This window comes from Bombina bombina, chromosome 1 (assembly GCF_027579735.1).
Source record: "Bombina bombina isolate aBomBom1 chromosome 1, aBomBom1.pri, whole genome shotgun sequence".
NCBI lineage: Eukaryota > Metazoa > Chordata > Amphibia > Anura > Bombinatoridae > Bombina > Bombina bombina.
Window position 1 is genome coordinate 937967030 of NC_069499.1, and position 27521 is coordinate 937994550.

The 27521-nt window shown below is 42.1% G+C and overlaps 1 protein-coding gene across 1 annotated transcript in view; it reads left to right on the top strand.

Moving 5' to 3' along the window:
• Window positions 1-27521, top strand: part of LOC128661728 (retinoblastoma-like protein 1) — a 387986-nt gene that overhangs the window by 190509 nt on the left and 169956 nt on the right. The window contains exon 7 of the mRNA XM_053715950.1: window positions 5397-5573. Coding sequence (XP_053571925.1) covers window positions 5397-5573 — 177 coding nt within the window. The remainder of the gene's footprint in view (window positions 1-5396; window positions 5574-27521) is intronic.

The window sequence follows — 27521 nt, forward strand, 5'->3', positions numbered from 1 at the left end:
TCTGTTTTTTAAGATTGAGTATATCCGTTCCTTGTTAAAAGAAGTTTTGATAACTTTGGATATTGAGGAGTCTCGTCCTCTTGATAATAAATCCAGTAAACGTTTAAATTCTGTCTATAAACCTCCTGTGAATACTCCTGAGGTTTTTCCTGTTCCTGTTGCTATTTCTGATGTGATTGCTAAGGAATGGTCTAAGCTTGGTACTACTTTTGTTCCTTCTTCAAGGTTTAAAAAGTTGTATCCTTTGCCGGTGGCTAAATTAGAGTTTTGGGAAAAAGTCCCTAAGGTTGATGGGGCTATTTCTACTGTTGCTAAACGTACTACTATTTCTATGGAAGATAGTTCTTTTAAAGATCCTTTATATAGGAAAATTGAATCTTCTCTAAGGAAAGCTTATTTACATTCTGGCTATATTCGCAGAACTGCCATTTCTATGGCTGATGATGCGGCTGCATCAACTTTTTGGTTGGATAGCTTAGCACAACGGGAAAAAGATTCTGATTTGCATAGCATTGTTAGTTTGCTTCAACATGCTAATCATTTTATCTGTGATGCTATTTTTGATATCAAGATTGATGTTAAATCTATGCCTTTGGCTATTTTAGCTAGACGAGCTTTATGGCTCAAATCATGGAATGCTGACATGGTATCTAAATCTAGGTTGATATCTCTATCATTCCAGGGTAATAATTTATTTGGTTCCCAATTGGATTCTATTATTTCCACTATTACTGGAGGGGAGTTTTTTGCCCCAAGGTAAAAAGTCTAAGGGTAAATCTAAAGCTTCTAATCGGTTTTGTTCCTTTTGTCAGAATAGAGAACAAAAAATACACTCCTTCCTCTAAGGACTCTGGCTTCAATTGGAAGACATCTTCGAGTTGGAATAAATCCAAGCCTTATAAGAAGCCAAAGCCAGCCCCGAAGACTGCATGAAGATGCTGCCCTCAATCCTTTCTAAATTATTTCAAGACATTTGTGCAGGTTCCGTTCAGAATCCTTGGTTTCAGAATATTGTTTCTCAGGGGTACCGAATAGGTTTCAGAATAAGACCTCCTGTGAGAAGATTCTCTCTCATGTTCTATCAAATCCTGTGAAAGCTCAGGCTTTTCTGAGGTGTTTTTCAGATCTGAAGCTTTCAGGGGTAATTGTACCAGTTCCACTTCTGGAACAGGGTCTGGTTTTTTATTCAAATCTATTCATTGTCCCGAAGAAGGAAAATTCATTCAGACCAGTTCTGGATCTGAAGTTTTTGAATCAATTTGTAAGGGTCCCAACTTTCAAGATGGTGACTATGACTAATTCTTCCTTTTGTTCAGCAAGGTCATTACATGTCCTCAATAGACTTACAGGATGCATATCTTCACATCCCGATTCATCCAGACCACTATAGGTTTCTGAGATTCTCTTTTCTAGACAAGCATTACCAATTTGTCGCTCTTCCACTTGGTCTAGCGACCGCTCCAAGAATCTTTTCGCAGGTTCTAGGTGCCCTTCTATATGTAATCAGAAAGCAGGGTATTGCGGTATTTCCTTATTTGAACGATATCTTGGTACTGGTTCAATCTTTTCATTTAGCAGAATCTCACACAAATCAACTTGTGTTGTCACAAATGATGGATCGGTCATCCTGCAATCACGGCTTCCCCCTCCGGGGGGAATCCATGTCTGATTCAACGCTGTAATTGGAGGAAGCCGGATTCCTCATTTAAGACCCAGGAAGAGGCTTTGCGACGGGCGGAGGAAGCTGGAGCGGCTGTCAAGTTTAAAAGGTAAGTATTTTTTCACAACACAAGTGAAATGTAAATTTTTATGAATTAAAGTGCCCGTTTTTAATCAAATTTTTAAAAACCGGGTACTTTAGCATCAAAATTTATATTCACTTTAATAGTATATTTATAGCAGGAGTGTGAGCCTGTGTAGAGGATTTAAAACCGGTCAGACTGTGGTTTTTTCTTTTTAAATTGCCCCTTGATGTGGCTTTTAAATGATCATTAATAAAGTGATATTTTTATATATACTTTCATCTCTCATAATTTGTGTGCCTACTGATTTGATTTGAGTTGAGGAATCGGTTGTTTTGAAGATTTTTTCTTTTCTTTATCTGTTCCTTTTTTTTTTTTGAGACATTCTAAGTGGCAATCTGTCAAGCTTCAACTAATGAAGCAGTAATTCTTTACCACTGTAGGGTAGCGGTGCTGTACTCATTGTATATATTGGATTGGAGAAAAATGCAGAGAAGCAATGTTAAAGGGACATGAAACCCCACATTTATTTTTGTTCATGATTAAGAATAGAACATGCAATTTTAAATAAAATTCTAATTTTTTTCTATTATCTAATTTGTTTTATTCTCTTTGTATTCTTTGTTGAAAAGTATACCTAGGTAGGCTCAGAAGCTGCTGATCGGTGGCTCCACATATGTGCCTTTTGCCATTGGCTTTCAGCTTGCTTCCATCAGTGCATTACTGCTCTTTCAACAAAGGATGCAAATAAATGAAGCTAATTAGATAATAGAAGTAAATTGAAAAGTTCTTTAAAATTGTATGATCTATCAATCATAAAATCATTTTTTGGTTTCATGTCCCTTTAACTTTTCAATATACAGCAGGTGGTGATACATCTATCAATGGTAAAGTGATGTTTCATAGCTCTTCTGTACAAGCTTTTGATACGTTCTTATCACATATACCAATTACTACAAAGTTCTAGAATATTCTTACTTTTTAGACTGAAATTAAGTTACTTGTGTAAAATTAAAGTAGGCATGTTTTATAAAACATACATTTTGTGACATAAGAAATGAAGATGTATTCACAACCAGGTACTAAAGCACATTCCAAAAAGTAAGGGGATTGTTTGTAAATTAAGCTGTGATTTCTAGAAATGACTAGACTGTGCCTTTAACTAAATGCATCCATATTGTGTATATACATTTGCTATATTGGCTATATACTGTAGCAATCAAAGGGACTTTAAATAAATCATGAAAGAAAAATGTTGTTTTTTAAGGATGCAATTTTACAGTTTACTTTTATTTAATTATCTTGGTAGCAACAATGCACTGTTAATCAGCAGTTATATTTCAGTAGTGTATTGTTGCTCCTAAGCCTACATAGGTATGCTTTTAAACAAAGAATACAAAGGAACAAAGTAAATTAGATCATAGAAGTAAATTGAAAAGTTGTTTAAAATTGCATGCTTTTTTTGACTAATGGACAAAAGAAACACTTGACTTTAGTGTACCTTTAATCTTTGTTTGTTTACTGTTTTATGGAGTTAAAAGAAAAAAAATAACACTTTTAAAGCCCCTTTAAATATATATAAAATAATATTACTATGGGCATTTTTTTGAGATGAGTGAAAATTTGGGACCTCTCTTTACACACACTTATTACAGCTCTTGACAGTTTTACTGTTTAAATCGCCCACTTTGTAGTTCTATCTCTGCTGTATCTCTTTTCTTAAAGGGACAGTCAACACCAGAATTTTTGTTGTTTTAAAAGATAGATAATCCCTTAAGTACCAATTCCCCAGTTTTGCATAACCAACACAGTTATAATAATACTCGTTTTACCTCTGCAATTACCTTGTATCTAAGCCTCAGCAGACTGCCCCTTTATTTCAGTTCTTTTGACAGACTTGCATTTTAGCCAATCAGAGCTGACTCCATGGTAAGTTCACGTGCATGAGCTCAATGTTATCTATATGAAACACATGAACTAATGCCCTCTAGTGGTGAAAAACTATCCAAATGCATTTAGATTAGAGGCTGCCTTTAAGGTCTAAGAAATTAGCATATGAACCTCATAGGTTTAGCTTTCAAATAAGAATACCAAGAGAACAAAGCAAAATTGGTGATAAAAGTAATTTGGAAAGTTGTTTAAAATTAAATTCCCTATTTGAATCATGAAAGTTTTTTTGGACTTGACTGTCCCTTTAACCCTATCACTGTCATCATTAGAAGATTAGAGGGAGAACATACTTGACTTATGTATTTATTTTTCCAAAAGGATTGTTTCACTGTGCACAGATTTGGGGGCAGGGGAAACAACTTGGTAGTGGGAGCTGACCTGAGATTTCATTTGCCAGCTTTTACTATAGCATTCTGGTAGATGTAGTACTCTCCTGTTTTATTATCTATAGTTGAGGACTACAGATGCCTATGTCATAAGTTTGCATTGAAGAGACAGGAAGAGGAGGGTCTACAAATAACGTTGCTGCATGGGGCAGTTTAAGAATTGCCCATAAAAGTGGAAGGGAGAAAAAAAAGAAGGGAAATATTTTTAAGTAGGTATTTCAAGCATTCATGATTCCTTTTAGAAATGCACAAAAATTATTTTATTATAAAATATTTTTCTTTATTTAGGTAGTGCAATTGTATTTTATTTAAGAGACTAAAAAATAAAATTGAGAAAAAACATAATGGGACAAACCTCCCTTCAAACGTATGTTTTTCAGTCTTTTTTTAATTTTATTTTAATTGACTTTTAAGGACCAGTAAATAAAGTAGATTTGCAAAAGCATGGTAACAAGACAATGCAATAGCACTTAGTCTGAATTTTATATGAGTAGTAGATTTATTGATTATTATTTCCCCCCCCCCCCCCCTTGACAAATTTCAAAGTTATGTCTATTTCCATTCCCTCGAATAATGTAGAGCAGTCCAGAGCAACCACTTTTCCGGCACAAGAACAAGCAGGGTTATCAAATTCCTTTATATTGCCATCTTCTCTATCAAAATCTTCTGTCTCCAGGTCTGCTCCTCTACCCATGTTGCCTCTATTGGGTCCTGGTTACGGAATCCCTAATTCTGGTAGTCAAGGTGTTCTCGTCATTTGTAGTCATTGCATATGCACTTGCAACATTTAACTTGTCCTGAATACTCAGAATACGCAGAATTGTTTATTTATTCGTGACTTGGTCTATTTACCCGTGTTTTTTTCTTGTTCTGACACCACTAGTGTCATCTTTGAGTGTGAGAGAAAACAAAAAGTAAACTTAAGGGTAAAATAGTATCTCATTACTTGTAGAAGAAACATAAGTATTGACTTTGGACACTTGTGTGTTTTTGACCTCCTCTTAGTTCCAAAAAAGTTTTTGTCTTCTTTTTTTTTTGTGTTTTAATCATTTTCTGTTCCTTTCCACAAATTTAGTAGGGGTTGGTTATGATTTAACTTATTTCACCTGCAATAAATGGTATATACTGTGATCTCTTTTAGTAGTTTTTTGCCTAACTGAAAAAAGGCTTGATATACGGCCAGCTAGTACCTGACTATTTCTCTGTTTGGAATGTGAAGACTTTCTGTACATACATCTAGTTGACCTCAAACAAATGTTTACAGTTTTTTGTTATGTTGCACAATTATACTTGACATATAACACTTGTATTCCTACAGGTTTACCATTTGGCCAGTGTCCGTCTAAGAGACTTGTGCTTGAAGTTGGATGTTTCCAATGATTTGAGACGAAAGATCTGGACACTGTTTGAATATACCCTGGTTCATTGCAGAGATTTGATGAAGGACAGGCACTTAGATCAACTCCTTCTCTGTGCTGTATATATTATGGCAAAGGTTAGTTTCCAACTGTGTCCTATTTTTATTTATTAAAAAAGGACACTGTGAACAAATGCTAATCTTTCTACTTAAACTAGATAATTTGACTGCATCTGTATGCCTTTCCTTGTGTTCTATATTAACAATACTACATGATACTAAGGTTCCTAAAGGACCTCAGATTTGTAAAGGTTAGCTAACCTCTTAGATGTGTATGATATGTAATCTCCAGTATGAATGACTACCATTTGTCATCGTCCTTGGGGGGTCCCCCTTCTGATCTTGTTTCTAGGAATACCCTACACTGCACTCGTAAGAGACTGCATTCTCCTTCTCCATCGTTGCCTCGGATGTAAAATGTACATTTTTAGAAAACATCTATAGTTTACATATCTGTCACACTGTAATAATCTGTAATTTAGGTGTACAAGTGACCCCTCAAATAGGTGTTTTGGTAGTAGAGATGAAAAACAAGAGGTTCTTTTCAGCCCCCTTTTCCTTAAAAACATTTTGTACCACTATCACTTGCCTTTTAGAGGGCAACACTTCCCATTTGAAAGAGCAGACTCTTTAAATGAAGGGCCCTATGTCCCTGAAATTTTTGTGTGAGCCAAGACACAGGCTAGAGCCATTCTCTGCCCCAGCATAAACGGTGAGAAAGTGCTTCTGCTGTGGGGATATAAATATTAAAGGACAATTAATTACATTGGATTTTAACTTTAGTTTCCCTTTAAATAAAAAATATTTTAGTTTGGTACTTAGGAGATTTAATGGTTTTGCAGACTGACATTTTAATTGAATACAAATATTTTTATATGTAATATGAAATGTATTTCTTTCATGTAAGTGTCAAGAGTCCATGAGCTAGTGATGTATGAGATATACATTCCTACCAGGAGGGTGCAAACTTTGCCTCTCATGGAGGTGGTGAAGCAAGTTGTGCTTGATTTATTTTATGATAGGCGCTTCTAAGCATATTAAAGCCCAGTTCCTCTCAAAGTACAGTGTTTTCTGAGGGATGTGAAGGGAGTATTGCCTGATGATGCCATGTTTTCACCTAATGGAAATCTTTTCTAAGGCTCTCTGTAAATCGGTCGAGGGGCTTCATCTGCTTCCTCCCTTTACAGATCGACATTATACTCCTCTACCATTACCTCTGCTGATATGTTTCAGTACTCGTTTGGCTGTCTGCTATATGTGGATGGGTGTCTTCTGGTAAGTATATATCATTTCTCCAACATAGGTGTGTCCGGTCCACGGCGTCATCCTTACTTGTGGGATATTCTCTTCCCCAACAGGAAATGGCAAAGAGCCCAGCAAAGCTGGTCACATGATCCCTCCTAGGCTCCGCCTACCCCAGTCATTCTCTTTGCCGTTGTACAGGCAACATCTCCACGGAGATGGCTTAGAGTTTTTTAGTGTTTAACTGTAGTTTCTTCTGTTATGTGTGATCAGTCCACGGGTCATCATTACTTCTGGGATATAACTCCTCCCCAACAGGAAATGCAAGAGGATTCACCCAGCAGAGCTGCATATAGCTCCTCCCCTCTACGTCAGTCCCAGTCATTCTCTTGCACCCAACGACTAGATAGGATGTGTGAGAGGACTATGGTGATTATACTTAGTTTTTATGACTTCAATCAAAAGTTTGTTATTTTAAAATAGCACCGGAGCGTGTTATTACTTCTCTGGCAGAGTTTGAGGAAGAATCTGACAGAGATTTTTTACTATGATTTTAACCGGAGTCGTTAAGATCATATTGCTGTTCTCGACCATCTGAGGGAGGTAAAGGCTTCAGATCAGGGGACAGCGGGCAGATGAATCTGCATTGAGGTATGTGGCAGTTTTTATTTTCTGAATGGAATTGATGAGAAAAGCCTGCCATACCGTTAAAATGACATGTATGTATACACTTCAGTATTCTGGGGATGGTATTTCACCGGAACTACTGTGTTAAAGGTCACTAATCCTTTTAATAACTATTCTCATGTTAAACGTTTTTGCTGGAATGTAGAATCGTTTACATTGCTGAGGTACTGTGTGAATAAATGTTTGGGCATTATTTTCCACTTGGCAGTTTTTTGCTTTAATTGTGACAGTTTCGTTTCTCTTCACTGCTGTGTGGGAGAGGGAGGGGCCGTTTTTGGCGCTCTTTGCTACGCATCAAAAAATTCCAGTCAGCTACTTTTATATTTCCTGCATGATCCGGTTCATCTCTGACAGATCTCAGGGGTCTTCAAACTTCTTTGAAGGGAGGTAAATTCTCTCAGCAGAGCTGTGAGAATTCTTATAGTGACTGTGTATAAAAAACGTTGTTTTGTTTTCTTATGTACAAATTTAATTAGTGTTGTTTTTTACTAATGGGAACAAACCTTTGCTAAAAGTTGTGTTGTTTTAAAATTTGATGCAATAACTGTTTTTTTTTTTTCAGTTCATTATTTCAACTGTCATTTAATCGTTAGTACCTCTTTGAGGCACAGTACGTTTTTTTGCTAAAAAAGATTATAACCAAGTTGTAAGTTTTTTGCTAGTGTGTTAAACATGTCTGACTCAGAGGAAGATATCTGTGTCATTTGTTCCAATGCCAAGGTGGAGCCCAATAGAAATTTATGTACTAACTGTATTGATGCTACTTTAAATAAAAGTCAATCTGTACAATGTGAACAAATTTCACCAAACAGCGAGGGGAGAGTTATGCCGACTAACTCGCCTCACGCGACAGTACCTGCATCTCCCGCCCGGGAGGTGCGTGATATTTTGGCGCCTAGTACATCTGGGCGGCCATTACAGATAACATTACAAGATATGGCTACTGTTATGACTGAAGTTTTGTCTAAATTACCTGAACTAAGAGGCAAGCGTGATCACTCTGGGGTGAGAACAGAGTGCGCTGACAATGCTAGGGCCATGTCTGATACTGCGTCACAGCTCGCAGAGCATGAGGACGGAGAGCTTCATTCTGTGGGTGACGGTTCTGATCCAAACAGATTGGACTCAGATATTTCAAATTTTAAATTTAAATTGGAGAACCTCCGTGTACTACTAGGGGAGGTCTTAGCAGCTCTCAACGATTGTAACACTGTTGCAATACCAGAGAAACTGTGTAGGTTGGATAAATACTTTGCGGTACCGGCGAGTACTGACGTTTTTCCTATACCTAAGAGACTAACTGAAATTGTTACTAAGGAGTGGGATAGACCCGGTGTGCCGTTCTCACCCCCTCCAATATTTAGAAAGATGTTTCCAATAGACGCCACCACTCGGGACTTATGGCAAACGGTCCCCAAGGTGGAGGGAGCAGTTTCTACTTTGGCTAAGCGTACCACTATCCCGGTGGAGGATAGCTGTGCTTTCTCAGATCCAATGGATAAAAAATTAGAGGGTTACCTTAAGAAAATGTTTGTTCAACAAGGTTTTATATTACAACCCCTTGCATGTATCGCGCCGATTACGGCTGCGGCAGCATTTTGGATTGAGTCGCTTGAAGAGAACCTTAGTTCCTCTACGCTAGACGACATTACGGACAGGCTTAGAGTCCTTAAACTAGCTAATTCTTTCATTTCGGAGGCCGTAGTACATTTAACCAAACTTACGGCTAAGAACTCAGGATTCGCCATACAGGCACGCAGGGCACTGTGGCTAAAATCCTGGTCAGCTGATGTTACTTCTAAGTCCAAATTACTTAATATACCTTTCAAGGGGCAGTCCTTATTCGGGCCCGGTTTGAAAGAAATTATCGCTGACATTACGGGAGGTAAGGGCCACGCCCTACCTCAAGACAAGGCCAAAGCTAAGGCTAGACAGTCTAATTTTCGTCCCTTTCGGAATTTCAAAACAGGAGCAGCATCAACCTCCACTGCACCAAAACAGGAAGGAGCTGTTGCTCGTTACAGGCAAGGCTGGAAGCCTAACCAGTCCTGGAACAAAAGCAAGCAGGCCAGGAAACCTGCTGCTGCCCCAAAGACAGCATGAACCGAGAGCCCCCGATCCGGGACCGGATCTAGTAGGGGGCAGACTCTCTCTCTTCGCCCAGGCCTGGGCAAGAGATGTTCAGGATCCCTGGGCACTAGAGATCATATCTCAGGGATACCTTCTAGACTTCAAATTATCTCCCCCAAGAGGGAGATTTCATCTGTCAAGGTTGTCAACAAACCAGATAAAGAAAGAAGCGTTTCTACGCTGCGTACAAGATCTGTTAACAATGGGAGTGATCCATCCGGTTCCGTGGTCGGAACAAGGACAAGGGTTCTACTCAAACCTGTTTGTGGTTCCCAAAAAAGAGGGAACTTTCAGGCCAATCTTAGATTTAAAGACTCTAAACAAATTCCTAAGAGTTCCATCGTTCAAAATGGAAACTATTCGGACAATCTTACCCATGATCCAAGAGGGTCAGTACATGACCACAGTGGATTTAAAGGATGCTTACCTTCACATACCGATCCACAAAGATCATCACCGGTATCTAAGGTTTGCCTTCTTAGACAGGCACTACCAGTTTGTAGCTCTTCCATTCGGATTGGCTACGGCTCCAAGAATCTTCACAAAGGTTCTGGGTGCCCTCCTAGCGGTACTAAGACCGCGAGGGATTTCGGTAGCTCCGTACCTAGACGACATTCTAATACAAGCTTCAAGCTTTCAAACTGCCAAGTCTCATACAGAGTTAGTTCTGGCATTTCTAAGGTCGCATGGATGGAAAGTGAACGAAAAGAAGAGTTCTCTCTTTCCTCTCACAAGAGTTCCATTCTTGGGGACTCTTATAGATTCTGTAGAAATGAAGATTTACCTGACAGAAGACAGGTTAACAAAACTTCAAAATGCATGCCGCGTCCTTCATTCCATTCAACACCCGTCAGTAGCTCAATGCATGGAGGTGATCGGCTTAATGGTAGCGGCAATGGACATAGTACCTTTTGCACGCCTACACCTCAGACCGCTGCAATTATGCATGCTAAGTCAGTGGAATGGGGATTACTCAGATTTGTCCCCTACTCTGAATCTGAATCAAGAGACCAGAAATTCTCTTCTATGGTGGCTTCATCGGCCACACCTGTCCAGGGGAATGCCATTCAGCAGGCCAGACTGGACAATTGTAACAACAGACGCCAGCCTACTAGGTTGGGGCGCTGTCTGGAATTCTCTGAAGGCTCAGGGACTATGGAATCAGGAGGAGAGTCTCCTTCCAATAAACATTCTGGAATTGAGAGCAGTTCTCAATGCCCTTCTGGCTTGGCCCCAGTTAATAACTCGGGGGTTCATCAGGTTTCAGTCGGACAACATCACGACTGTAGCTTACATCAACCATCAGGGAGGGACAAGAAGCTCCCTAGCAATGATGGAAGTATCAAAGATAATTCGCTGGGCAGAGTCTCACTCTTGCCACCTGTCAGCAATCCACATCCCGGGAGTGGAGAACTGGGAGGCGGATTTCTTGAGTCGCCAAACTCTTCATCCGGGGGAGTGGGAACTTCATCCGGAGGTCTTTGCCCAAATACTTCGACGTTGGGGCAAACCAGAGATAGATCTCATGGCGTCTCGCCAGAACGCCAAACTTCCTCGTTACGGGTCCAGATCCAGGGATCCGGGAGCAGTTCTGATAGATGCTTTGACAGCACCTTGGAACTTCAGGATGGCTTATGTGTTTCCACCCTTCCCGCTGCTTCCTCGATTGATTGCCAAAATCAAACAGGAGAGAGCATCAGTAATTCTAATAGCACCTGCTTGGCCACGCAGGACTTGGTATGCAGATCTAGTGGACATGTCATCCTGTCCGCCTTGGTCTCTACCTCTAAGACAGGACCTTCTGATACAGGGTCCATTCAAACATCAAAATCTAACTTCTCTGAAGCTGACTGCTTGGAAATTGAACGCTTGATTTTATCAAAACGTGGTTTTTCTGAGTCGGTTATTGATACCCTGATTCAGGCTAGGAAGCCTGTTACCAGAAGGATTTACCATAAAATATGGCGGAAATACCTATACTGGTGCGAATCCAAAGGTTACTCCTGGAGTAAGGTTAGGATCGCTAGGATATTGTCTTTTCTACAAGAAGGTTTAGAAAAGGGTTTATCAGCTAGTTCATTAAAGGGACAGATTTCAGCTCTGTCCATCTTGTTACACAGACGTCTGTCAGAAAATCCAGACGTCCAGTCCTTTTGTCAGGCTTTAGCTAGGATCAAGCCTGTGTTTAAAGCTGTTGCTCCACCATGGAGTTTAAACTTAGTTCTTAACGTTTTACAGGGTGTTCCGTTTGAACCCCTTCATTCCATTGATATAAAAATGTTATCTTGGAAAGTTCTGTTTTTAATGGCTATTTCCTCGGCTCGAAGAGTCTCTGAGTTATCAGCCTTACATTGTGATTCCCCTTATCTGATTTTTCACTCAGACAAGGTAGTTCTGCGTACTAAACCTGGGTTCTTACCTAAGGTAGTCACTAACAGGAACATCAATCAAGAGATTGTTGTCCCATCCTTGTGTCCAAATCCTTCTTCAAAGAAGGAACGTCTTTTACACAATCTGGATGTAGTTCGTGCCCTCAAGTTCTACTTGCAGGCAACTAAAGATTTTCGCCAAACTTCTTCCTTGTTTGTCGTTTACTCTGGACAGAGGAGAGGTCAAAAAGCTTCTGCTACCTCTCTCTCTTTTTGGCTTCGTAGCATAATACGTTTAGCCTATGAGACTGCTGGACAGCAGCCTCCTGAAAGAATTACAGCTCACTCCACTAGAGCTGTGGCTTCCACTTGGGCCTTTAAGAATGAGGCCTCTGTTGAACAGATTTGCAAGGCTGCAACTTGGTCTTCGCTTCATACTTTTTCCAAATTTTACAAATTTGACACTTTTGCTTCTTCGGAGGCTATTTTTGGGAGAAAGGTTCTTCAGGCAGTGGTTCCTTCTATATAATGAGCCTGCCTATCCCTCCCGTCATCCGTGTACTTTTGCTTTGGTATTGGTATCCCAGAAGTAATGATGACCCGTGGACTGATCACACATAACAGAAGAAAACATAATTTATGCTTACCTGATAAATTCCTTTCTTCTGTTGTGTGATCAGTCCACGGCCCGCCCTGTTTTAAGGCAGGTAAATATCTTTTACATTATACTCCAGTCACCACTTCACCCTTGGTTACTCCTTTCTCGTTGTTTCTTGGTCGAATGACTGGGACTGACGTAGAGGGGAGGAGCTATATGCAGCTCTGCTGGGTGAATCCTCTTGCATTTCCTGTTGGGGAGGAGTTATATCCCAGAAGTAATGATGACCCGTGGACTGATCACACAACAGAAGAAAGGAATTTATCAGGTAAGCATAAATTATGTTTTTTATTATTCAATCAAGAGTTTGTTATTTTAAAATAGTGCTGGTATGTACTATTTACTCAGAAACAGAAAAGAGATGAAGATTTCTGTTTGTATGAGGAAAATGATTTTAGCACCGTAACTAAAATCCATGGCTGTTCCACACAGGACTGTTGAGAGCAATTAACTTCAGTTGGGGGAACAGTGTGCAGTCTCTTGCTGCTTGAGGTATGACACATTCTAACAAGACGATGTAATGCTGGAAGCTGTCATTTTTCCCTATGGGATCCGGTAAGCCATGTTTATTACGATGGTAAATAAGGGCTTCATAAGGGCTTATTAAGATTGTAGACTTTTCTGGGCTAAATCGATTCATTTTTAAAACATATTTAGCCTTGAGGAATCATTTTATCTGGGTATATTGATATTATAATATCGGCAGGCTCTGTATTAGACACCTTATTTCTCTGGGGCTTTCCCAAAGCATAAGCAGAGCCTCATTTTCGCGCCGGTGTGGCGCACTTGTTTTTGAGAGGCATGGCATGCAGTCGCATGTAAGAGGAGCTCTGATACTTAGAAAAGGCTTTCTGAAGGCGTCATTTGGTATCGTATTCCCCTTTGGGTTTGGTTGGGTCTCAGCAAAGCAGATACCAGGGACTGTAAAGGGGTTAAAGTGTTAAAACGGCTCCGGTTCCGTTATTTTAAGGGTTAAAGCTTCCAAATTTGGTGTGCAATACTTTTAAGGCTTTAAGACACTGTGGTGAAAATTTGGTGAATTTTGTACAATTCCTTCATGTTTTTTCGCAATTGCAGTAATAAAGTGTGTTCAGTTTAAAATTTAAAGTGACAGTAACGGTTTTATTTTAAAACGTTTTTTGTACTTTATTATCAAGTTTATGCCTGTTTAACATGTCTGAACTACCAGATAGACTGTGTTCTGAATGTGGGGAAGCCAGAATTCCTGTTCATTTAAATAAATGTGATTTATGTGATAATGACAATGATGCCCAAGATGATTCCTCAAGTGAGGGGAGTAAGCATGGTACTGCATCATTCCCTCCTTCGTCTACACGAGTCTTGCCCACTCAGGAGGCCCCTAGTACATCTAGCGCGCCAATACTCCTTACTATGCAACAATTAACGGCTGTAATGGATAATTCTGTCAAAAACATTTTAGCCAAAATGAACCCTTGTCAGCGTAAGCGTGGCTGCTCTGTTTTAGTTACTGAAGAGCATGACGACGCTGATATTAATATCTCTGAAGGGCCCCTAACCCAATCTGAGGGGGCCAGGGAGGTTTTGTCTGAGGGAGAAATTACTGATTCAGGGAACATTTCTCAACAGGCTGAACCTGATGTAATTGCATTTAAATTTAAGTTGGAACATCTCCGCATTCTGCTTAAGGAGGTATTATCCACTCTGGATGATTGTGAAAAGTTGGTCATCCCAGAGAAACTATGTAAAATGGACAAGTTCCTAGAGGTGCCGGAGCTCCCAGAAGCTTTTCCTATACCCAAGCGGGTGGCGGACATTGTTAATAAAGAATGGGAAAGGCCCGGTATTCCTTTCGTCCCTCCCCCCATATTTAAAAAATTGTTTCCTATGGTCGACCCCAGAAAGGACTTATGGCAGACAGTCCCCAAGGTCGAGGGAGCGGTTTCTACTTTAAACAAACGCACCACTATACCCGTAGAGGATAGTTGTGCTTTCAAAGATCCTATGGATAAAAAATTAGAAGGTTTGCTTAAAAAGATGTTTGTTCAGCAGGGTTACCTTCTACAACCAATCTCATGCATTGTCCCTGTCACTACAGCCGCATGTTTCTGGTTTGATGAGCTGATAAAGGCGCTCGATAGTGATTCTCCTCCTTATGAGGAGATTATGGACAGAATCAATGCTCTCAAATTGGCTAATTCTTTCACCCTAGACGCCACTTTGCAATTGGCTAGGTTAGCGGCTAAGAATTCTGGGTTTGCTATTGTGGCGCGCAGAGCGCTTTGGTTGAAATCTTGGTCGGCTGATGCGTCTTCCAAGAACAAGCTACTAAACATTCCTTTCAAGGGGAAAACGCTGTTTGGCCCTGACTTGAAAGAGATTATCTCGGATATCACTGGGGGTAAGGGCCACGCCCTTCCTCAGGATCGGCCTTTCAAGGCGAAAAATAGACCTAATTTTCGTCCCTTTCGTAAAAACGGACCAGCCCAAAGTGCTACGTCCTCTAAGCAAGAGGGTAATACTTCTCAAGCCAAGCCAGCTTGGAGACCAATGCAAGGCTGGAACAAGGGAAAGCAGGCCAAGAAGCCTGCCACTGCTACCAAGACAGCATGAAATATTGGCCCCCGATCCGGGACCGGATCTGGTGGGGGGCAGACTCTCTCTCTTCGCTCAGGCTTGGGCAAGAGATGTTCTGGATCCTTGGGCGCTAGAAATAGTCTCCCAGGGTTATCTCCTGGAATTCAAGGGACTTCCCCCAAGGGGGAGGTTCCACAGGTCTCAGTTGTCTTCAGACCACATAAAAAGACAGGCGTTCTTACATTGTGTAGAAGACCTGTTAAAAATGGGAGTGATTCATCCTGTTCCAATAAGAGAACAAGGGATGGGGTTCTACTCCAATCTGTTCATAGTTCCCAAAAAAGAGGGAACGTTCAGACCAATCTTAGATCTCAAGATCTTAAACAAGTTTCTCAAGGTTCCATCTTTCAAGATGGAAACCATTCGAACTATTCTTCCTTCCATCCAGGAGGGTCAATTCATGACCACGGTGGATTTAAAGGATGCGTATCTACATATTCCTATCCACAAGGAACATCATCGGTTCCTAAGGTTTGCATTCCTGGACAAACATTACCAGTTCGTGGCGCTTCCTTTCGGATTAGCCACTGCTCCAAGGATTTTCACAAAGGTACTAGGGTCCCTTCTAGCGGTGCTAAGACCAAGGGGCATTGCAGTAGTACCTTACCTGGACGACATTCTGATTCAAGCGTCGTCCCTTCCTCAAGCAAAGGCTCACACGGACATTGTCCTGGCCTTTCTCAGATCTCACGGCTGGAAAGTGAACGTGGAAAAGAGTTCTCTATCCCCGTCAACAAGGGTTCCCTTCTTGGGAACAATTATAGACTCCTTAGAAATGAGGATCTTTCTAACAGAGGCCAGAAAAACAAAACTTCTAGACTCTTGTCGGATACTTCATTCCGTTCCTCTTCCTTCCATAGCTCAGTGCATGGAAGTGATCGGGTTGATGGTAGCGGCGATGGACATAGTTCCTTTTGCGCGCATTCATCTAAGACCATTACAACTGTGCATGCTCAGTCAGTGGAATGGGGACTATACAGACTTGTCTCCGAAGATACAAGTAAATCAGAGGACCAGAGACTCACTCCGTTGGTGGCTGTCCCTGGACAATCTGTCTCAAGGGATGACGTTCCGCAGACCAGAGTGGGTCATTGTCACGACCGACGCCAGTCTGATGGGCTGGGGCGCGGTCTGGGGATCCCTGAAAGCTCAGGGTCTTTGGTCTCGGGAAGAATCTCTTCTACCGATAAATATTCTGGAACTGAGAGCGATATTCAATGCTCTCAAGGCCTGGCCTCGGCTAGCGAGGACCAAGTTCATACGGTTTCAATCAGACAACATGACAACTGTTGCGTACATCAACCATCAGGGGGGAACAAGGAGTTCCCTAGCGATGGAAGAAGTGACCAAAATCATTCTATGGGCGGAGTCTCACTCCTGCCACCTGTCTGCTATCCACATCCCAGGAGTGGAAAATTGGGAAGCGGATTTTCTGAGTCGTCAGACATTGCATCCGGGGGAGTGGGAACTCCATCCGGAAATCTTTGCCCAAGTCACTCACCTGTGGGGCATTCCAGACATGGATCTGATGGCCTCTCGTCAGAACTTCAAAGTTCCTTGCTACGGGGCCAGATCCAGGGATCCCAAGGCGGCTCTAGTGGATGCACTAGTAGCACCTTGGACCTTCAAACTAGCTTATGTGTTCCCGCCATTTCCTCTCATCCCCAGGCTGGTAGCCAGGATCAATCAGGAGAGGGCGTCGGTGATCTTGATAGCTCCTGCGTGGCCACGCAGGACTTGGTATGCAGATCTGGTGAATATGTCATCGGCTCCACCTTGGAAGCTACCTTTGAGACGAGACCTTCTTGTTCAGGGTCCGTTCGAACATCCGAATCTGGTTTCACTCCAGCTGACTGCTTGGAGATTGAACGCTTGATTTGATCGAAGCGAGGATTCTCAGATTCTGTTATCGATACTCTTGTTCAGGCCAGAAAGCCTGTAACTAGAAAGATTTACCACAAAATTTGGAAAAAATATATCTGTTGGTGTGAATCTAAAGGATTCCCTTGGGACAAGGTTAAGATTCCTAGGATTCTATCCTTCCTTCAAGAAGGATTGGAAAAAGGATTATCTGCAAGTTCCCTGAAGGGACAGATTTCTGCCTTGTCGGTATTACTTCACAAAAAGCTGGCAGCTGTGCCAGATGTTCAAGCCTTTGTTCAGGCTCTGGTTAGAATCAAGCCTGTTTACAAACCTTTGACTCCTCCTTGGAGTCTCAATTTAGTTCTTTCAGTTCTTCAGGGGGTTCCGTTTGAACCCTTACATTCCGTTGATATTAAGTTATTATCTTGGAAAGTTTTGTTTTTAGTTGCGATTTCTTCTGCTAGAAGAGTCTCAGAATTATCTGCTCTGCAGTGTTCTCCTCCTTATCTGGTGTTCCATGCAGATAAGGTGGTTTTACGTACTAAACCTGGTTTTCTTCCAAAAGTTGTTTCTAACAAAAACATTAACCAGGAGATTATCGTACCTTCTCTGTGTCCGAAACCAGTTTCAAAGAAGGAACGTTTGTTGCACAATTTGGATGTTGTTCGCGCTCTAAAATTCTATTTAGATGCTACAAAGGATTTTAGACAAACATCTTCCTTGTTTGTTGTTTATTCAGGTAAAAGGAGAGGTCAAAAAGCAACTTCTACCTCTCTCTCTTTTTGGATTAAAAGCATCATCAGATTGGCTTACGAGACTGCCGGACGGCAGCCTCCCGAAAGAATCACAGCTCATTCCACTAGGGCTGTGGCTTCCACATGGGCCTTCAAGAACGAGGCTTCTGTTGATCAGATATGTAGGGCAGCGACTTGGTCTTCACTGCACACTTTTACCAAATTTTACAAGTTTGATACTTTTGCTTCTTCTGAGGCTATTTTTGGGAGAAAGGTTTTGCAAGCCGTGGTGCCTTCCATTTAGGTGACCTGATTTGCTCCCTCCCTTCATCCGTGTCCTAAAGCTTTGGTATTGGTTCCCACAAGTAAGGATGACGCCGTGGACCGGACACACCTATGTTGGAGAAAACAGAATTTATGTTTACCTGATAAATTTCTTTCTCCAACGGTGTGTCCGGTCCACGGCCCGCCCTGGTTTTTTAATCAGGTCTGATAATTTATTTTCTTTAACTACAGTCACCACGGTACCATATGGTTTCTCCTATGCAAATATTCCTCCTTAACGTCGGTCGAATGACTGGGGTAGGCGGAGCCTAGGAGGGATCATGTGACCAGCTTTGCTGGGCTCTTTGCCATTTCCTGTTGGGGAAGAGAATATCCCACAAGTAAGGATGACGCCGTGGACCGGACACACCGTTGGAGAAAGAAATTTATCAGGTAAACATAAATTCTGTTTTTCTTTTACAAGATACGATGAGTCCACGGATTTCATCATTACTTATGGGATATTGGCTCCTGGTCAGCAGGAGGAGGCAAAGACCACCAGAGCAGAGCTGTATATATAGTGAGGTGTTAGTTTAGATTCTTCAATCAAGAGTTTATTATTTTTAAAATGGTACCAGTGAGTGCTATTTTACTCAGGGTGTAGCCGTATTCCTTATCAGCCTCTAGATAGCAGAGCTACAGGTGTCTTTAAAGCATTGGGAACTGGTGGGATTAATTTCTCACTGCGCCTCCCATACTGTGTGCTGCCCTTCTCCAGATGGTATTAGCAATTATTAACTAAGACCCTGTATGTCTCCACAGAATAGCAGGAAGGAAAGAAGACTTCTTGATGCTGTGGGACTGTTCATGCTGTCGATCAGCACTAAGGTATGTGCAGCTTTAATTTCTGGGACAGAACTAACTCAGAAACTGCTGCTACTTTTATTCCTCTGACTTCCTAAGTGTCACATACACCTCAGGGCTTCTCTATTCTATATATGGGAGATGTGGTGGGGAAGTTCAGAACATGGGAAGTTTGTTTGCTTAACACAAAGGGACACTGTATACTTGTCTTTGGAGCACAACGGAGTTGGACTGTGGGCTTGACGCTGGGGACCCTGTTTTCGGTGCTAGACTCCAGTGTAGGGGTAATTGAGGTTCCGGACCGTGTTTTGGGTACTTTTTACATTTTTTGGCCAGACCGCATGGTATTGTTCAGCTACTTATGCTGAAACATACGGAGCGTGTTTTTTTTTTTCTGGAGATTACACTAGCGTGTTCACGCCCACGAAGGGCGGAGTTAGCTTCGCGTGCTCAGGATAGCCGCACAGTTAGTCTCTACAAGATTTCTTACGGAGCGGATCTGTGGGTTTGCTAGCTGCCGAGACTGCGTGGTTATCTATTGAAGCAAGCGGTCTTCGGCAGGGTAAACTTGGGGACAGAGATTGGAGTCCCCAGGAGCAGGTAGGCCCCTCAGCAGAGCTGTTGAGGTGGCAGAGGCTCTTTAGTTAACGGCTGGGGTGTTTTTCAATACCACTGTTTTCTACATCGCGTGCTACATATGCCGGAGTGTGTGGCACAGCTACTTATTATTTTTCAGCAGTTTTTTTTGCTTACAATCATATTAGATTAATTTTTGTTTGCAATTCACGACCAAATTTGTTTTGCTCAATTGTTAACATGGATGATATTCTGAATGCTACATGTTCATTATGTTTGAATGCCACTGTGGAACCTCCTGTTACTTTTTGTCCCTCATGTACTGAGAGGGCATTGCAGTTTAGAGAACAAATGTTTCTTGATAAAAATTTGGCGAAAGTGGATGCTTCTCAGGGTTCTACCGATGAGATTCAGTGTATGCCACAACTTTCTCCCCAAGCGTCAGTCCTTAGCGCCTGCTCAGGCGCTGTCCAGTATCTCCGCAGCTTCGTCTGTGATTACACTGCAGGACATTGCTGCAGTTATGTCATCTACACTTTCAGAAGCGTTATCTGCCTTTCCAGTATTGCAAGGCAAACGCAGAAGGAAGGACGCTCTCATGGTCAATACTGCTTCTGATGCCTTAATGGCGATATCAGATGTATCATCACAGGGTTCAGAATTGGAGGCCCTATCTGAAGGGAAACTTTCTGAATTGGAGAGCGCCTTACTGCTGACGGATTCAGAAGTGGTTTCTTTCCGGTTTAAGCTAGAACAACTCCGTCTGTTGTTGAGGGAGGTTTTGGTGACTCTGGACAACTGCGATTCCATTTTAGTTCCTCCAGAAAAATTGAGTAAGTTGGACAGATCTCTAGAAGTTCCTTCTTATTCGTATGTTTTTCCAGTTCCCAAGAGAACTTCAGAGATTATTGCTAAGGAATGGGAGATTCCATTCTCCCCTTCTCCCTTTTTCAGGAAGATGTATCCTATAGCGGATGCTATCAGGGATTCTTGGCAGGCGGTTCCTAAGGTGGAAGGAGCTATTTCCACCTTGGCTAAGTGAAATACTATCCCTATTGAGGATAGTTGTGCCTTCAAGGACCCTATGGATAAGAAATTAGAGGGTCTCCTTAAGAATCTTTATGTTCATCAGGGGTTGCTTTTACAACCGGCGGCCTGCATTGTCACGGTTACAACTGCGGCTGCTTATTGGTTTGATGCCCTGGAAGAATCTCTTAAGACTGAGACTTCTTTGGAAGAGATACAGGACAGAATTAAAGCGCAGAGCCTTATGGTTGAAATCTTGGTCTGCGGATGTGTCATCTAAATCTAAGCTTTTGGCTATTCCTTACAAGGGGAAGACCCTGTTTGGGCCTGACCTGAAGGAGATTATCTCTGACATCATGGGAGGTAAGGGTCATTCCCTCCCTCAGGATAAAAAATCCAAACAGAGGGGTCGACAGAGTAATTTTCGTGCCTTTAGAAATTTTAAGGGAACCCCCCCCTTCCTCTTCTAAACAGGAAGGTGTCTATTCGCAAGCCAAATCTACCTGGAGACCAAACCAGTCTTGGAACAAGGGTAAACAATCCAAGAAACCTGCTGCTGCTCCCAAGTCAGCATGAAGGCTTGGCCCCCGATCCGGGACCGGATCTAGTAGGGGGCAGACTGTCTTTCTTCATCCAGGCTTGGATAAGAGATGTTCCGGATCCCTGGGCATTGGAGATAGTGTCTCAGGGATACAAGCTGGAATTCAGAAATTCCTCCCTTAGAGGAAGGTTTCTTCTTTCTCGATTGTCTGTAGACCAGTTAAAGAGAGAGGCGTTCTTACACTGTGTAAGAGACCTATCCCTCATGGGAGTAATTTGTCCCGTTCCAATTCAGGAACGGGGACAGGGGTTTTATTCATATCTGTTTGTAGTACCCAAAAAAGAGGGAACTTTCAGACTTATCTTAGATTTCAAGACTCTTTCAAGATGGAAATTATTCGTACCATTCTTCCATTGATCCAGGAGGGTCAATTTATGACTACCGTGGATCTAAAGGATGCATATTTTCATGTTCCTATCCACAGAGATCATCACAAGTTCCTGAGGTTTGCCTTTCTGGACAAACATTTTCAGTTCGTGGCTCTTCCTTTCGGTCTGGCCACGGCACCCAGAATTTTCACAAAGGTTCTGGGGTCTCTGTTGGTGGGTCTAAGACGCCTTATCTGGACGATATTCTGATCCAGGCGTCGTCTTATCAGCTAGCAAAGTCTCATACCGACATTGTTCTATCCTTCCTGAGGACTCATGGGTGGAAGGTAAATCTGTAAAAGAGTTCGCTAGTTCCACAAACAAGGGTTCCTTTCTTGGGAACTCTAATCCACTCTCTATCCATGAAAATCTTTTTGACGGAGGTCAGAAAATTAAACATTCTGAATACATGCCGAGCTCTTCAGACAAATCCTCGGCCGTCAGTAGCTCAGTGCATGGAGGTGATTGGATTGATGGTAGCGGCAATGGACATCATTCCGTTTGCTCGGTTTCATCTCAGGCCTCTGCAACTGACCATGCTCAGTCAGTGGAATGGAGATTATACAAGTTTGTCTCCTCAAATAAATCTAGACCAGAACACAAGGGACTCTCTTCTATGGTGGTTGTCGCTGGATCATCTATCCCAGGAGACATGCTTCCGCAGACCCTCATGGGTGATAGTGACAACGGATGCCAGCCTGATAGGATGGGGAGCAGTCTGGAACTCCCTAAAGGCTCAGGGTGTATGGACTCGAACAGTCTCTCTACTTCCCATCAATATTCAATGCACTTCAGGCTTGGCCTCACTTGGCTGCGGCCAAGTTCATCAGATTCCAGTCGGACAACATTACGACTGTAGCTTACATCAATCATCAGGGAGGAACAAGGAGTTCCTTAGCGATGACAGAAGTAGCCAAGATAATTCAGTGGGTGGAGGCGCACTCTTGTTATCTGTCGGCGATTCATATCCCAGGTGTGGAAAACTGGGAAGCGGATTTTCTAAGCAGACAGACGTTTCATCCGGGAGAATGGGAACTTCGTCCGGAGGTATTTGCCAACCTGATTCTCAGATGGGGCAGGCCGGAGTTGGATCTTATGGCGTCTCGTCAGAAAGCCAAGCTTCCGAGATACAGGTTCAGGGATCCCCAGGCCGAGCTGATAGATGCATTGGCAGTACCTTGGTCTTTCAGCCTAGCTTATGTGTTCCCTCCATTTGCTCTCCTTCCCCGGGTGATTGCTCAAGTCAAACAGAATAGGGCTTCGGTGAACCTCATCGCTCCTGTGTGGCCTCGCAGGACTTGGTATGCTGATCTGGTGGCCATGTCATCTCAGCCACCCTGGAAGCTTCCATTGAGGAAAGACCTTCTCATTCAGGGACCCTTCATCCAAATCTAGTTTCTCTGCAGCTAACTGCTTGGAGATTGAACACTTAATTTTATCTAACCGAGGGTTTTCTGATTCGGTCAGATACCTTGATTCAGGCACGTAAGCCTGTTACTAGAAAAATTTACCATAAGATATGGCGTAAATATCTCTATTGGTGCGAATCCAAGTGCTACTCATGGAGTAGGGTTAGGATTCCCAGGATTTTGTCTTTTCTCCAAGACGGATTGGAGAAAAGGTTGTCAGCAAGTTCCTTAAAGGGACAGATTTCTGCTTTATCTATTTTGTTGCACAAGCGTCTGGCAGATGTTCCAGATGTTCAATCTTTTTGTCAGGCTCTGACTAGAATCAGGCCTGTGTTTAGACCAATTGCTCCTCCTTGGAGTTTGAATTTACTTCTTATAGTTCTTCAAGGGGTTCCGTTTGAACCTATGCATTCCATAGATATTAAGTTACTATCTTGAAAAAAGTTATTTTTGGTTGCTATTTCTTCTGCTCGCAGAGTATCTGAGCTTTCAGCATTACAATGTGATTCTCCTTATCTTATTTTTCATTCGGATATGGTGGTGTTACGTACCAAACCTGGTTTTCTTCCTAAGGTTGTTTCAAATAAAAATATTAATCAGGAAATTGTTGTTCCTTCCTTGTGTCCTAATCCTTCTAAGAAGGAGCGACTGTTACATAATTTGGACGTGGTCCGTGCTTTTGAAGTTTTACTTACAGGCAACTAAGGATTTTCGTCAATCGTCTTCCCTGTTTGTTGTGTTTTCTGGGAAGCGTAGGGGTCAGAAGGCTACGGCTACCTCTCTCATATTTTGGCTGTAGAGTATCATCCGTTTTGCATATGAGACTGCTGGACAGCAGCCTCCTGATCGAATTACGGCTCATTCCACTAGGGCTGTGGCTTCCTCATGGGCATTCAAAAATGAAGCTTCTGTTGAACAAATTTGCAAAGCTGCAACTTCGTCTTCTGTTCACACTTTTTCCAAATTTGATACTTTTCCCTCGTCTGAGGCTGTTTTTGGGAGAAAAGTTCTTCAAGTAGTGGTTCCTTCCGTTTAGGTTCCCTGTATGTCCCTCCCTTTTCATCTGTGTACTATAGCTTTGGTATTGTATCCCATAAGTAAGGATGAAATCTGTGGACTCATCGTATCTTGTAAAAGAAAAGGAAATTTATTCTTACCTGATAAATTTGTTTCTTTTACAATACGATGAGTCCACGGCCCACCCTGTTTTTATATGACAGGTCTTTAATTTGTTAAACTTCAGTCACCTCTGCACCTTGGCTTTTACTTTCTCTTCCTAACTTCGCTCGAATGACTGGAGTGGGAGGGAAGGGAGGAGCTATATATACAGCTCTGCTGTGGTGCTCTTTGACGTCTCCTGCTGACCAGGAGGCGATATCCCATAAGTAAGGATGAAATCCGTGGACTCATCGTATCGTAAAAGAAACAAATTTATCAGGTAAGAATAAATTTCCTTTTTTAAGACACACTCAGATATGTTTGGCAATTTATCTTATAAAGTTTTAAATATATATTGTATATATTTGCCATGAGTATGGTCTGTGTATTTCCCTTTGCAGTCTAACAGTTTCAGCATGGAAATTATGTTTATGGGAGTTTTTAGGCTTACCTGGGGTTCCAGTTAGTTGTAACTTGGAGTCTGTTTTCTCTTGTTAAGTGTATCCAGTCCACGGATCATCCATTACTTATGGGATATTCTCCTTCCCAACAGGAAGTTGCAAGAGGATCACCCACAGCAGAGCTGCTATATAGCTCCTCCCCTAACTGCCATATCCAGTCATTCTCTTGCAACCCTCAACAAAGATGGAGGTCGTAAGAGGAGAGTGGTGTTTTATACTTAGTTTATTTCTTCAATCAAAAGTTTATTTTTAAATGGTACCGGAGTGTGCTGTTTATCTCAGGCAGTATTTAGAAGAAGAATCTGCCTGCATTTTCTATGATCTTAGCAGAAGTAACTAAGATCCATGGCTGTTCTCACATATTCTGAGGAGTGAGGTAACTTCAGAGAGGGAATGGCGTGCAGGTTTTCCTGTAATAAGGTATGTGCAGTTAATATTTTTCTAGGGATGGAATTTGCTAGAAAATGCTGCTTATACCGGATTAATGTAAGTAAAGCCTTAAATGCAGTGATAGCTACTGGTATCAGGCTTATTAATAGAGATGCATACTCTTATAAAAATGTAATATAAAACGTTTGCTGACATGTTAATCGTTTTTATATATGTTTGGTGACAAAACTTATTGGGGCCTAGTTTTTTTTTTCCACATGGCTGGTTTGATTTCTGCCTAGAGACAGTTTCCTGAAGCTTTCCACTGTTGCAAAATGAGTGGGAAGGGCCTATTTTAGTGCTTTTCTGTGCAGATAATACTGACAGAGACATTCAGCTTCCCTCTGCATGATACAGGACATCTCTGAAGGGCTCAAAAGGCTTCAAAGTCGTGTTTGAGGAGGGTAACAATCACAGTAGACTGTGGCAGTTGTTGTGACTGTGTTTAAAAAACGTTTTTGTCATTTATTATTCTGTTTTTGTTATTAAGGGGTTAATCATCCATTTGCAAGTGGGTGCAATGCTCTGCTGACTTGTTACATACACTGTAAAAATTTTGTTAGTGTAACTGCCTTTTTTCACTGTTATTTCAAATTTTGTCAAAATTTGTTTCTCTTAAAGGCACAGTAACGTTTTTTATATTGCTTGTTAACTTGCTTTAAAGTGTTTTCCAAGCTTGCTAGTCTCATTGCTAATCTGTACAAACATGTCTGAAACAGAGGATACTTGTTCATTATGTTTAAAAGCCATGGTGGAGCCCCATAGGAGAATGTGTACTAAATGTATTGATTTCACCTTAAACAGTAAAGATCAGTCTTTATCTATAAAAGAATTGTCACCAGAGGGGTCTGTCGAGGGGGAAGTTATGCCAACTAACTCTCCCCACGTGTCGGACCCTTCGCCTCCTGCTCAAGGGACGCACGCTAATATGGCGCCAAGTACATCAGGGACGCCCATAGCGATTACTTTGCAGGACATGGCTGCAATCATGAATAAAACCCTGTCAGAGGTATTATCCAGATTGCCTGAATTGAGAGGCAAGCGCGATAGCTCTGGGGTTAGACGAGATATAGAGCGCGTAGATGCTGTAAGAGCCATGTCTGATACTGCGTCACAATATGCAGAACCTGAGGACGGAGAGCTTCAGTCTGTGGGTGACGTCTCTGATTCGGGGAGACCTGATTCAGAGATTTCTAATTTTAAATTTAAGCTTGAGAACCTCCGTGTATTGCTTGGGGAGGTATTAGCTGCTCTGAATGACTGTGACACAATTGCAGTGCCAGAGAAATTGTGTAGGCTGGATAAATACTATGCAGTACCGGTGAGTACTGATGTTTTTCCAATACCTAAAAGGCTTACAGAAATTATTAGTAAGGAGTGGGATAGGCCCGGTGTGCCCTTTTCCCCCACCTCCCATATTTAGAAAAATGTTTCCAATAGATGCCACTACACGGGACTTATGGCAGACTGTCCCTAAGGTGGAGGGAGCAGCTTCTACTTTAGCAAAGCGTACCACTATCCCGGTTGAGGACAGTTGTGCTTTTTCAGATCCAATGGATAAAAAATTGGAGGGTTACCTTAAGAAAATGTTTATTCAACAAGGTTTTATTTTACAGCCCCTTGCATGCATTGCGCCTGTCACTGCTGCGGCGGCATTCTGGTTTGAGGCCCTGGAAGAGGCCATCCATACAGCTCCATTGACTGAAATTGTTGACAAGCTTAGAACTCTTAAGCTAGCTAACTCATTTGTTTCTGATGCCATTGTTCATTTGACTAAACTAACGGCTAAGAATTCCGGATTCGCCATCCAGGCGCGTAGGGCGCTATGGCTCAAATCCTGGTCAGCTGATGTGACTTCAAAGTCTAAATTACTCAACATTCCTTTCAAGGGGCAGACCTTATTCGGGCCTGGTTTGAAAGAAATTATTGCTGACATTACTGGAGGTAAGGGTCATACCCTTCCTCAGGACAGGGCCAAATCAAAGGCCAAACAGTCTAATTTTCGTGCCTTTCGAAATTCCAAGGCAGGTGCACCATCAACTTCCTCCGCTTCAAGACAAGAGGGAACTTTTGCTCAATCTAAGCAGGCCTGGAAACCTAACCAGTCCTGGAACAAAGGCAAGCAGGCCAGAAAGCCTGCTGCTGCCTCTAAGACAGCATGAAGGAACGGCCCCCTATCCGGCGACGGATCTAGTAGGGGGCAGACTTTTTCTCTTCGCCCAGGCGTGGGCAAGAGATGTTCAGGATCCCTGGGCGTTGGAGATCATATGTCAGGGATATCTTCTGGACTTCAAAGCTTCCCCTCCACAAGGGAGATTTCATCTTTCAAGGTTATCTGCAAATCAGATGAAGAAAGAGGCATTCCTACGCTGTGTGCAAGACCTCCTAGTAATGGGAGTGATCCATCCAGTTCCGCGGACGGAACAAGGACAGGGTTTTTATTCAAATCTGTTTGTGGTTCCCAAAAAAGAGGGAACCTTCAGACCAATTTTGGATCTAAAGATCTTAAACAAATTCCTCAGAGTTCCATCTTTCAAAATGGAAACTATTCGGACCATCCTACCCATGATC